Source organism: Marmota flaviventris, chromosome 3 (assembly GCF_047511675.1).
Source record: "Marmota flaviventris isolate mMarFla1 chromosome 3, mMarFla1.hap1, whole genome shotgun sequence".
In the NCBI taxonomy this organism is placed as follows: Eukaryota; Metazoa; Chordata; class Mammalia; order Rodentia; family Sciuridae; genus Marmota; species Marmota flaviventris.
In genome coordinates, this window is record NC_092500.1 from 75427375 (window position 1) to 75439477 (window position 12103).

At 35.2% G+C, this 12103-nt stretch overlaps 1 protein-coding gene across 3 annotated transcripts in view; it reads right to left on the bottom strand.

The window, feature by feature from the left end:
* The window catches only part of Lrrk2 (leucine rich repeat kinase 2), a 127592-nt gene that overhangs the window by 80128 nt on the left and 35361 nt on the right, over positions 1 to 12103 (bottom strand). For all 3 annotated transcript variants that reach the window (XM_071609970.1, XM_027934119.2, XM_071609969.1), the window contains exons 15-18: positions 3412 to 3556; positions 3140 to 3279; positions 1486 to 1614; positions 1242 to 1412 (exon numbers count right to left, since the gene is read on the bottom strand). In XM_071609970.1, the coding sequence (XP_071466071.1) occupies positions 1242 to 1412; positions 1486 to 1614; positions 3140 to 3279; positions 3412 to 3556 (585 nt within the window). The remainder of the gene's footprint in view (positions 1 to 1241; positions 1413 to 1485; positions 1615 to 3139; positions 3280 to 3411; positions 3557 to 12103) is intronic.

The window sequence follows — 12103 nt, forward strand, 5'->3', positions numbered from 1 at the left end:
CATTATAGAAAACGGTGTATAGGCTCCTCAGAAAACTGAAAATGGAACTCCTATATGATCCAGTAATCCCAGTATTGGATATACATCAAATCAGTATGTTGAAATCAGTATGTTGAAAAGACATTTGCATTTCTGTTTATTGCACCACTATTTACAGATGTGGAAACAATCTGGGTGCCTATCAACAGATGAATGGATGAAGAAAATACAGTATATGGGCACAATGGAAAAGACATTTGCATTACCACATTTATTGTATCACTATTCAGCACAGCCAAGATGTGAATGAGTCTAGGTACTTATGAAAGGATAAAAAAAAATGTAGCATATGTATATAATATGTATACAATAGAATAGTATTCAGCCATAAAAAAACACTGAAACCCTGTCATTTGAGACAACATGAATGAGCCTGAAGAATATTATGTTAAGTTAAATAAAATTTTAAAAGAAAGTTAAGTGAAATAAGCCAGGCAAAGAAAGACAAAACATGTTCTCACTCATATGCAGAACCTTAAAAGGTTGATCTCTTAGTAGTTGAGTGCACAATGGTAGTTACCAGAGCTCTGGGTGGTTAATAGAGATGGAGGAGTTGTTGGTCAAGTATATATAATTACAATTATGTAGAACAAATATTATCTTAAAAGTCCATAATAGGCAAATATATACAGAAGTTAGTTAAGCAATTGCCTTGGACTAGGGATAGGAAGTAGCGGGTAGGTGTAGAGGCAGAGAAATGAGAAATTACTACTAATGGTTGTGAAGTTCATTTTGGGGTAATAAAACTGCTCTAAAATTGATTGTTGTAATGGTTACACAACTCTGTGATCAGATTAAAAACCATTGGATTGTGCACTTTGTGTGTGTGTGTGTGTGTGTGTGTGTGAGAGAGAGAGAGAGAGAGAGAGAGAGAGAAAGAGACAGAGAGACAGAGACAGAGAAAAAGAGAGAGAGAGGGAGTCTTGCTATGTTGCCCAGCATAGCCTCAAACTACTGGGTCAGATATCCTTCTGCCTTGGTCTCCCATGTAGCTGGAACTACAGATATGTTCCACCTCTCCAACTCAGACTGTATACTTTAAATAGAACTGTATGACACGTGAACTATATCTCAATAAATCAGTTTATTGTAAGACAAAGGAAAAAAGAACAGGAGGTTAAAAAAGAGACAGAGAGAGAGATCTATCCAGTGACAGGGCCAAATAATACAGAAAAGACAAAAGTGAGGCATTGAATATTTACCTGACAAATTAAGGAAGTTGCTTCGTTTGCTTGATTAGCGTCAGCTCCCAGCAGCAGCAGGCATTCAACCATGATGCTATTATTCTGATCACATGCTCTCTCCAGCATCACACTTTTTAACTCATCATCCATAGCTAATTTTGCAAAGCATTTACAACAGAGGTTTAGAAACTAAAAAGAATGAAAATGAGGATTAGATCCAGCTCCGTATGTAACACTAGGTTACAGGTGAAAAACGTGGTACCTGTGGATCCTTTTGTTCCATGATATTGGAAGACATCTGATGGAATATTACTGAATCAAATGAATGATGCACCAGCAGCTTGGGAAAGGATACTGACAATTCAAATATCGCCAAGATCGTCTGAAATCCCTGAAGGTATGACCAAAAATAATAACATAAGCAATTATGGGCAAAAATGAATAAATAAAACACAGAGCTTGTATATGATACTTAATATCTAATACGTTTGCTTAACTGAGTGGATACATTTGCTGGGTCCTATTCCATGTTAAAAAAACAGTCCTGTACTCCTTGCTCTCTTGTTGCTGAGAAATACAGCAGGAACACGGAGAATAAATGGTAGCCAACCAACCATCCTCAAACAAAGCAGGAAAAAAGGCTCATTCTCCACACAATTTGGCTGTTAAAGATCCCTGTCTGAAATGATACCTTCCAGATCAAAATCCAGACATGAACCAAGATCCGAACAGATGATTCAGCAGGATTATAGCTCCAAATAGGAATTTACAGTAATTTTTGTTTTTACTAGCGGATTGGAGATTAGTTTCTCTAAGGAGCCAAGAATTTTCCCAATTTGTGCTGTTCCTTAATTGTTTTTTTGTCTTAGAAATAAATGTTCACTGCTAGATTACATTAATGTTGAGTGTATTTGAGAAGGCATTCTGAAGTGTATATTTTATTTTACTGTTTTATTTTGTTAACGGGAGTGAACCCAGGACTTTGGACATGCTAGGCAAGTGCTCTACCACTGACCTATACCATTGGCCTTCCCTTTGCTTGCTTGCTTATCTATCTATCTATCTATCTATTTATTGGTGCTAGAGCTTAAATTCAGGTCTTGCACATGCTAGGCAAGCATTTTACCATGGAACTACACTCCCAACTCCCCCGCCCCCCAAAAATACACACACACACACACACACACACACACACAAACTTATTACAATACTACAACCAAGGCAAAAACTCTTAAAGAAACCATTTGTTTCACTAAGATTACAAAATAACAATTTCTTTCTTTACTTTTTAAAACTCCCCACATAGGAGGGGTCTTGCTATGCTGTCCAGGCTGGCTCTGAACTCCTAGATCCTCCTGTCTTAGTCTCTTGAGTAAACAGGACTACAGATACACACCATCGTATCCAGCTAGTGATTTATTTCTTAACCTCTCCTGAACTAATCATAGAGCATCTTGAACTCTTTACAAAGACAGTTATTATATATCATGCTTTAAATTGTGCTTAATTAGAAATATTTTAAAATATTATTTTGCTTCAGGGAAAAAAATCAAGAAGTAAAATTACTAGAAATGAGTAGTCCACCACACAACACAGAGAGTGACAAACAATGATAACTTGTGCTTATCTAAAATCTAAACAGAAAAAGAAATCAGCTAACTGTAATTTCTTTAGCACATTTTCATGGGAAAGACAAATGGCACACAAACAGTAATTTCAGAGATTTAATAATGAAACACTAGATCTTTAGAGAGTCAATCCAATTCTCTTCGCCTTCCATAATTAAAATACTACAAAATGATAAATGGTTTTTAATTAACTAGAATACCCCATTAATGCAAGTGGGAATTGCATAAAATGCCCTGAAAGTAAAATCTTCACAAGTTCCCAAATTTCCTTCCAGATAATGCACATACTTTAATCTGTACTTCAGCAACATCTTTAAATCGTTGTAAACTGGAAACCAGAATTTTTGCCAGCAGATGCCCAGTTCCTACACTTAAATTCTTCTTTGTAATCAAGCATCCTATAAGACTTAAACCCAGACACTGAATTTCTAGAATAAGAGAAAAACACAACAAAATTAGTTGTTTTAAAACTCAAAACTGAAGAAAAAACTACAGATATCCAACCAAGAGCTAATGGCCTATAAAAATCAATTCAAAATCCTGTGTTCAAATGTACCGACCTTGGTCATCTGGATACATCTGCAGCGTGTGGAGTACTGAATCAATAGCACCTTCCAAGGATAATATCCCCAATGCATCAGGGAAATGTACTAAAGAAGAAATTACTTTTAAGCCACATTTCTGAATTCCAGGATTTCCAATGAACTGAAATCAAAAGGTGTTTAAGAATTGTGTTAAAAATGAGATCTCAGTACTTATCTCCGTTAAAAACAGTTAAAGATTAATAAAATGTAAGTTAAGTCATCCAAATACAAATTAGTATCTTTAATTCTGCCTTCTATATTATTCATTATTTTTTGCATTAAGAGCTGGCACTGTAACATCAATCAAGTGCTTAGTCAGTGACATGGTTTGTGCTTTCTTTTCATAGTAATCTCACGAAATTCATATGATATCATTACTAAACATATTTTGGAGAAAGGATGGTCTTGCCAATAAATGGTGCTGGGAAAATTTGGTCTATATCCAGAAGATTGAAACTTGACTCCAATCTTTCACCCTATACAAAATTGCGTGATTATTCCTACTATGAGACAGCAAACTGAGGGCTAGAGGTTTAGTCACACAGACTGCAAATTGCAAAAAACTAAAGCAAACCAAGAATGTTTGATCCCAAAGCTTATGCACTTACCCAGTAAAATGCACTGCTGCTATCTCACCATAGAAAACACTAACTGAGCATTTACTCCACTCTAAGAGCTTTACACACTTTATTTCCATTTATTCTCTTCAAGTGCCTCATGTAATAGGCTCCTCAAACTTTAAAGCTTTGGGAACAGGCACTCAAGTCACATAGCTAGTGTCGGGCACAAATGTGTCTCCCTTAACAGCCCATGGATCTCAATCATAACATCTTCCAGCCTCTGTAATCTGGATTTGCTCCAGGTGATCTGACATCATTTATGCCTGGCCTAATAGTGCCACTTCTTTTCTGGGCTATCCTCATTGAGAAGAAACAGCTAACACATTGGTTGACAACCAGTCATGTCTCCCTTCTTTTGATGTCTGTGACATATATCTAAGCCTTGCACTGGTCATCTCTACTTTTCCCCCACGGAAACACTGCTCTCCAAGCTTCTACCATAATGTCAATGCCCACCTTATAGTTCTTCTTTCAAAACTTACAAGGTTATCCTTCTCAGATTTTAGCTTTCAAGTAGATAATGTTGTGTGCATACCAGTGTCATGGCATCTCTATCTCTAAGATCAGATTGCCTCCACCACAGGTCCAGGGGAGAGTTGAAATAGCTTCAAGTCAGACTTCCAGCTCTGTGTAGCCTCTCTAACCAAAATCATCTGTCCTCTCACTTTTCTCACTTAGTACTCTCAAGGAGCAGATTTCTACCCGGTCTGGTCCTTCAATGCCCCTAAAGTGTCTTCATTCAGCATCCTTTTTTTTTTTTTTTTTTTAAACAAGGGATGGGAAGAAGCATCAATCTCTCATCCTGAGTCCTTGTTCTCCACCCCTAACTGCTCAGATTATATCTCATCTCCTGTACCATTTTAATAGGACACTCTTACCCCTGCCTCTTAGCAATTTGTTCCTGTCACTATTACCATCCTACTATCTTTTGCTGAGTAGTAAAAGTACATCAGCTTTGGAGATAGATTTGGGTTTAAATTCTGTGAATCTGTGGACCATCAGGAAAAAGAGAGAGAGAAAGAGAAAAAGAGAGAGCAAACTAGATACAGTGACACATGTCTATCATCCCAGCTTGCTAAGAGCCATAACGCATGGCATCTTTGGTTGAAAGGTAATGCCAGCAAGCCATTGAGATGATAAAGATTATGTTAAGATCTGCATTCAATTGGATATTAGATCCCTGCTGTCCGCCTCAGCCTGCTACTTGGGAAGAACTAGCTATAATTTTTATTTTGTCCTGTATGGGCCACCACACCAACAAGAAATCCCTCCTCCGGAAATCCCTCCTACTGCACTTCCCCAACCAATGGGAACTCTCCGGGAGTCCCGTGAGAGCTCCAAGGCAGACAGCAGGGGTCTAATATCCAATTGAATGCAGATCTTAACATAATCATTATCATCTCAATGGCTTGCTGGCATCACCTTTCAACCAGTGGTAAGACACCCCTGGGTTCAATCCTAGTATCTCAAAACCTAAAAAAATTTAAATTTTTAAAAAATGAAATAACCTTTATTCAGAAGTGGTAAGGGGTTACTTAAGAAATATAAGGAAATTCAAAGTCATAAATGTGAAGTTGGAAATATGGTTTGGTGTATGTCTCAGTGTGCTGGTCTCTAAAACAATCCCAATAACACAGTGCTATTACGAGGATAAAATGAGAAAACTCTGTCCAGGCAATAGACATTGAGTAATGACCACAGGTCAAGCCTTGGACAAAGCACTCTCCTCTAAATGACAGACTTAAAAGTTATGGGAGGGGCAGTTTCCCTTAATTAATCTTCCCTTTCATCAGGCTACCACTTTTTCTTCATTTCTGAACTTATTAATAGAAAAGTCTATACCGTCTACCTTCACATTTCTCCTGCTCCTTAATTCCATATAATCAGCCTTGTCCTAACCATCCTGAATTAAAACCATTCAAGGAAAAAAAGTCCACTAACAACTTAATTGCAGCTTTCTCATCCCTTGATTTCCATGACACAGTACTCTTCCCTGGTTATCCTCAAACTTTGAAACCATTCATTTGTCTATCTCCTTAACAGTGTCTTCTTTAAACTCCAATCTTTATGCTAAGTTCTTTTCTTAAAGCTCTTCTATTCAGGAGTGGAATTTTATACATGAAATCCACAGCAGCAGCCATCCCCATCACAGCAGCAAGCACACTCATACTGCCAAAACCCAGGGAGCACTTGCCAGGAGCCAGACCCTTTGCAAAGCACTTCACATACATTTAACTCTCACAAAAATTTCATGATGTAGATACACTATAATTATGTATACATATTAATAAAAAGAATTCAATTGCACAGACTTTTGAGCAGATAACTCAAGGCACAAATCTAAACTCTCTTAAGCCCTAAGCCTACATTTCTCTTGGCTTGACACTGGCATCTTAAAATTCACAGGTTCAAAGTCAAAGTTTAGCATCTTCTCCAAAAAAAGAGCCAGGTTGTCATTCTGAACTTTCTGTTTGATTAATGGTACCATCATTCTTGCTTGACAGGCGAGGCCAGCTTCATGGATGTGCACCTGTGTGGTCATCAATGGCTCCACACTTGGAAGGTTTCCACCCTTGGTTTAATACTCTTCTGTCACTGCCTTGAAATCTTCAACAATTTTCAAATAAGAGGTCCTGTATTCTCATTTTGTACTGAACCCCATCGTTCTTCTTTTAAACTCAAAAAACATTACAGGCTTATTTTTTTGTGCTAAAATTATGTCAAACTGATGTTTATAAAGCATCCATCTGTGTCTTTAATATCTTCACTTCTAACCCACTTCTGCTTAAGTATTGCTCTTTGCAATGGTGAGCTCCCTTAGGCTCTAGCCTTTTCAGATCCAGTTCAAGAGTTGATCGATGACTTGTAACAGGGAATCTGTGACTTGTCTATGCAAAAAAAGAATTCAGAGTGTCACATGGTCACATGTGACCATGTTCAAACTAGCTGATAACTAAAAATAGACATATTTGATTTCTAATAGCCTAATGAACTTCTTAAAAATCTCTGTGTAGATATACATATTTATGTATTATTGGTATATATACATATTATGTATGTGTGTGTATGTATGTGTCTGTGTGTGTATATACACACACATACATATATGCAATTTGCAAGCCTAAAATGGACTTTCCTTAACCTATCTAATGCTCTGTCTTGAAAAGAACAGTTTACTGCATTGCTATTTATGTAGGAATTAAAGTTAACTTACCAGTTTCTATTTAGCAAGTGTTTTTCAAGTGGAACTTTTGGAGGAATGAATGATGGAAGAATGTCTACAGACACTGCTTGGAAACATCCTATCACCCATGCTTCACATCTTCAAAAACTTTTCAAGAAATCCATAAACAATAGAAATAGCTACTTGAAACAGCCAGGTAAGCAGTTCAAAGGGAAAAAATGTCCACACTGGCCTCTGTCCTCACCACCAGCTAAACAGATAACTAACGAAAGGAAAAATGACTATTCCTTGGTCATTTACATTGATGTTGTTTCTCCATTCTCCTTTTTCCTTTCTAGATCCCACTTTTTCTCTTAATAGAAATAAACAAAACAAAAATGTATACATTGAATAGACGAAATGCTTTTGATTTGTGATCCCTTTCTTAGTCTCTAAAATATTAAAAGATTAAGGTAAAAGAGGCTAACATCATATGACTGATGTCCACAGAAAGCCATAATAATGAATATATATATACATATAATAAATATATATATTATATATACATAATAAAGAGGTCCATCTATCTACATTTATATTACAAAATATGTAGTATAAACATGCAGTTCAAGAAAACTTTCCAGATTCGATGTATACCTATCGTTAGAATGAGGGCATCATATTCCAAGACTAAAATTGAGATATACCTTAATAAAGTGACTGGAATTTGAGATAAAGAATCTTTTGCATAATCAGGCAAAACTATCAAGTCACTTAAAAGTAAGAAAAAGATGAAGCCTGTTTCAGACTTCTCCACTTAAATAATCAATACTAGTACACAGCAAAAGAAAATAAAGCCCCAATATTTTATAACCAATCAAAATGTTTTCTCAAGAGTTCAAACATAAAACCAAATATTCTACACATTAAAATATTCAAGGAATGCAACTTTTAAACAAATTCTGACAACAAAGCCATGAATGCAAAAAAAAAAAAAAAAACTGTAATGAAACAACTTATAAAGATTTAATCCCCCTATTTGAAGGATTAAGAAGACAGAAACCTTAGGAAGAACAGATATAAAGCTGACTGTAAATATTGTAGAGCTTCCAGTGAAGAATCAATTTACTTCACAAAAGTCAGTAGGAAAGCAAGTTTTTGGTTAGATGTCAAAAAAAATACCTTTCAATCTAACAGTAATAGCATTAAGTTACATTTATTTAATTAATGCTACGTGCTAGGAATTGTACTGATAGTTTTACATGAAACACCTCATAAAATCATCAAAATAACCCTAAGTGAAAATGTTTATTATCTCTGTTTCATACATAATGAATCTGAGACATAAGTAACTGTTCAGTCTGTAGGTGACAGACCCAGACAGATCCAAGTCCAGATATCCTGTCTCCAGAGTCCACAACTTAACTATATAAAATTTTGTAAAGCTGAATCCATAAATGCAAACACTATAATCTGTAATAACAAGGTGATGGAGAGGAGGGAAAAGGCATAAAGAAGTAGAAATATATTTTTAATTTCATTAAAAAGTGCATATAGTGTGATAAAATAAATGAAGAAAAAAAAAACAATAGCCTGGGATATAATCAGATTAATGGAAAATTTGAGATTTCTTTCCATAGAAGCACATTAGAAATCTCACTTTACTGCTTTTTAATCTCTACATAGAATCATATAGTTTGGTAGGAGTATGTAGGATTTGTTTAGTCTGTTGCTGGCCATTGTGTTATTAGGACAGATTAAAATAAACTGTAGTAAAAATCACAAAATTTCAGGGGCTGAAAAAATAATAAGTTCAACTTTTGCTTCTGCATGTTACAGTCACTCAGGAACCTCTGCTGACAGAACAAACACTGTTCCAAACACTGCAGGTCACAGTGCCTGAGAATGTTCGGGAAGATGTCTCACCACTTATTAAATGTTTGGTCCAGAAATGACAAACATTTAATTACATTACATAACCTCTAATTATAGCTTCTGCTCCAAAACGAGTCACATGCTCCAAAATACTACCCTACAAAATATTATTCTAGAATCACCAAAAGGTGGTACTAACCTTCCTCCAAGCAGCACTAATGGTTATCAAGTAAACATTTAGCTTTGTTGCTAAATGTTTATTTGTAGTATTATAATATAATAATACTACAATGACCTGCTCTAAAAAAATGTTCTGTGTACATGTTCAAGTATATCTATATTATAAATTCTTAGAGTGAAATTGCTGATCAGAAAACAGATTCATTTTAATTTTGACGGAGATGACCAGATTTTTCTCAAGGAGGACTTTTTTATTTAAATTTACATTAATAAAGAGTATAGTCGAGAACTTTTTCATATGTACATATGCCAATTCATTCTTTACCTGTTCATTCCATTCATCTATAATGTGTTTAGGAAAAGGATAAGGTAAATACTCAGCTTCTTCTGTTTTCCTCAAGTCACTGTAGAGTTAGTTGTTAACAAAAATTACTGAGTGAACTACTTTTTCTCCAGCAGTTGGGGACTATCACATACCAAGTGCACACTTTCATTTTATCTATTTCTTGAAACATCATTATGGGCCACTGCCCTGCTCCTTCCAGTGCCAGTGTAACACTTTATTCACTAAAGTTTTATAAAAATTTGATAATTTGTATGATTTAGCCAAATTTTCAAAATTCTCCTGATTATTCTTGCAAATTGATTGTTTCATAAAAATTGTATACTAGTTTGCTTAGTTCAAAAAAATGCTAATATTGTTTTATTAAGGGTTCATAAATATAAATTTTCATTTTTGAAAGTCTTACCAAAAAGAAGATACATCTTTTTGTTTGTCCAGCTCTTCCTCTGCACCTCCGAGTTGAATTTCATCGTCTCTGTAGAGTAGACCTGGAAACCTTTTTGCAACTTTGCTCATACGTAATTTCCTCTTATTATTGTGTGATTGATTTTGCAGATGTACTCTTTCTTTGACTAACTATTATTTACAACTGAAACAAATGTCTTCAATATTTAATCTGGGAATATTCTGCTTCAAGATTTTTGTAAAGCATACAAGCTCTTTCAAATGGTGACATTTCGTCAACAGATTCGTTTTACTTTACTGGTTCCATGACAAAGAGAACTGGAGTGTCACTGCATACAAAACAAAGATGTGGCCAAAATGTTGAGAGTCTATTTGTCCTCCAGAAATAACACAGGACAAATAGATCTCTATGGAGCAGGTGCTGAAAGTTTTCATGTGTAAAAAGCCAAAAAGGCTTAGGCATAAATGCAAGGTCAATGTTCCAAAAAGAGATTTTAGCTTCAACTTGAGTTTTATTGATATATTTATATATCTAATCACTGATTCACTTGAATAAATACTTTTCTTAGTTTCTGCTTTGTAAATGACAGTTGAATCTCAATTTTTACCTTATTTAGAATTCTTCTCTCTGGGTTTAGATTTAGCACTGACAGTTCATTTCATTATGTCTGTAATAATTATACCTAAAACTTCCGATGCTTTGTAACTTTTACTCAGAATGAGACATACAATCACAGAATTTCAGAGCTACAGAAGTGACTTGCTATCATCTTTTATATTCTCTTTTCTCAGTCCTGGTGAAGGATCAGGGGAATAACATTGGAAAGATTTTTGAAATAAAGTATCATCACTTTTATTTCCCCATGACCATAACTGCCACCCCAAAGTAAAAGTCATCATTGAATGAGATGCTGAGTACTATTACTCAGGGGTTGGCATTGGGGGGAAAAGCAGTTCTCAATCACTTCTCCTAGGATTTAGTAAAAGAACGTAAGGCTTGAAGCTGAGCAGCTTTCTCCACATCATAGTACTTGCAGGCTTTCTTGACTCCTGATTCCCTCTACTAGAAAAGGCTGGCTAACTGGAACCAGAGCTATCTGTAAAGCTTTTCTAGTGTCTCTGCTTCTACCAACACTAACCATGAATAAAACCACTTCCGCCTCCATGTTCATAGAATAGGTTCACAAAACTAGTACTGTTCATAAGTGCTAATATAGAACAAGTGGTTTTAAGTGTGGTTGTTACTCCCTCGGCCAGATTATGAGATCCACCACAGAATGACCCAATGCAAAATCACTTTTGTCTTCCCAATGCCTAAACCAGTTCCTTCCTATAAATATGGAAAATACTTATTTTTCAATAAAAATTTCTGAATTAAACTTAACCCATTATACCATATATTCTTTCTATATTTAAGAATTTCATTAAGGTTTTGAGTACAAACAACTCACATATCACAGACAATTACAATATAAAGTTCAGTTTAAATTGAATTTTTAAAGGCAATATCTCTGGAAGTTACTCTAATTAATTCAGAACATTTATCTAAATATAGCAAACTACAAGAAATCATTTCTATGAATTATTCTGAGTACTATCTTCCTTTCATAAGAACATTAACCTTAATCATTGTTTAAATTGTTACTCATATCTTAATGAAGAACCAATTTATTGTATGGTAAACTTCCAAATTACCTTAATTCCATCAGTACTTTTTTGCATTGCACAATATGAATGTAATTCCTCTCCTTTTTATACTTAGTATTATTTGTTGATATTTGAACTATTATGTATAGCATAAATGAACACAGATATGTAAATACCTAAAAATAAGAAGAAACAAAGCACACCAAACCACTTCAGAGGTTACCTCCTCTGAAGAGAACAATGAAGTCCGGTATCAAAGAAGATTTTAATGTTTTGCCCGGATACCTTTGCAGGCTGAACCATTTACCATAAGACCACAAAAGAAAGGTGAACAGCCAGAGAGAAAAGAATAAAAACAGCAGCCATGATTCTCAGCATCACTGATGAAATTTATCTGCACATCTAAGTCTTTGGTTGTCTTTCTGATTGAGCAAA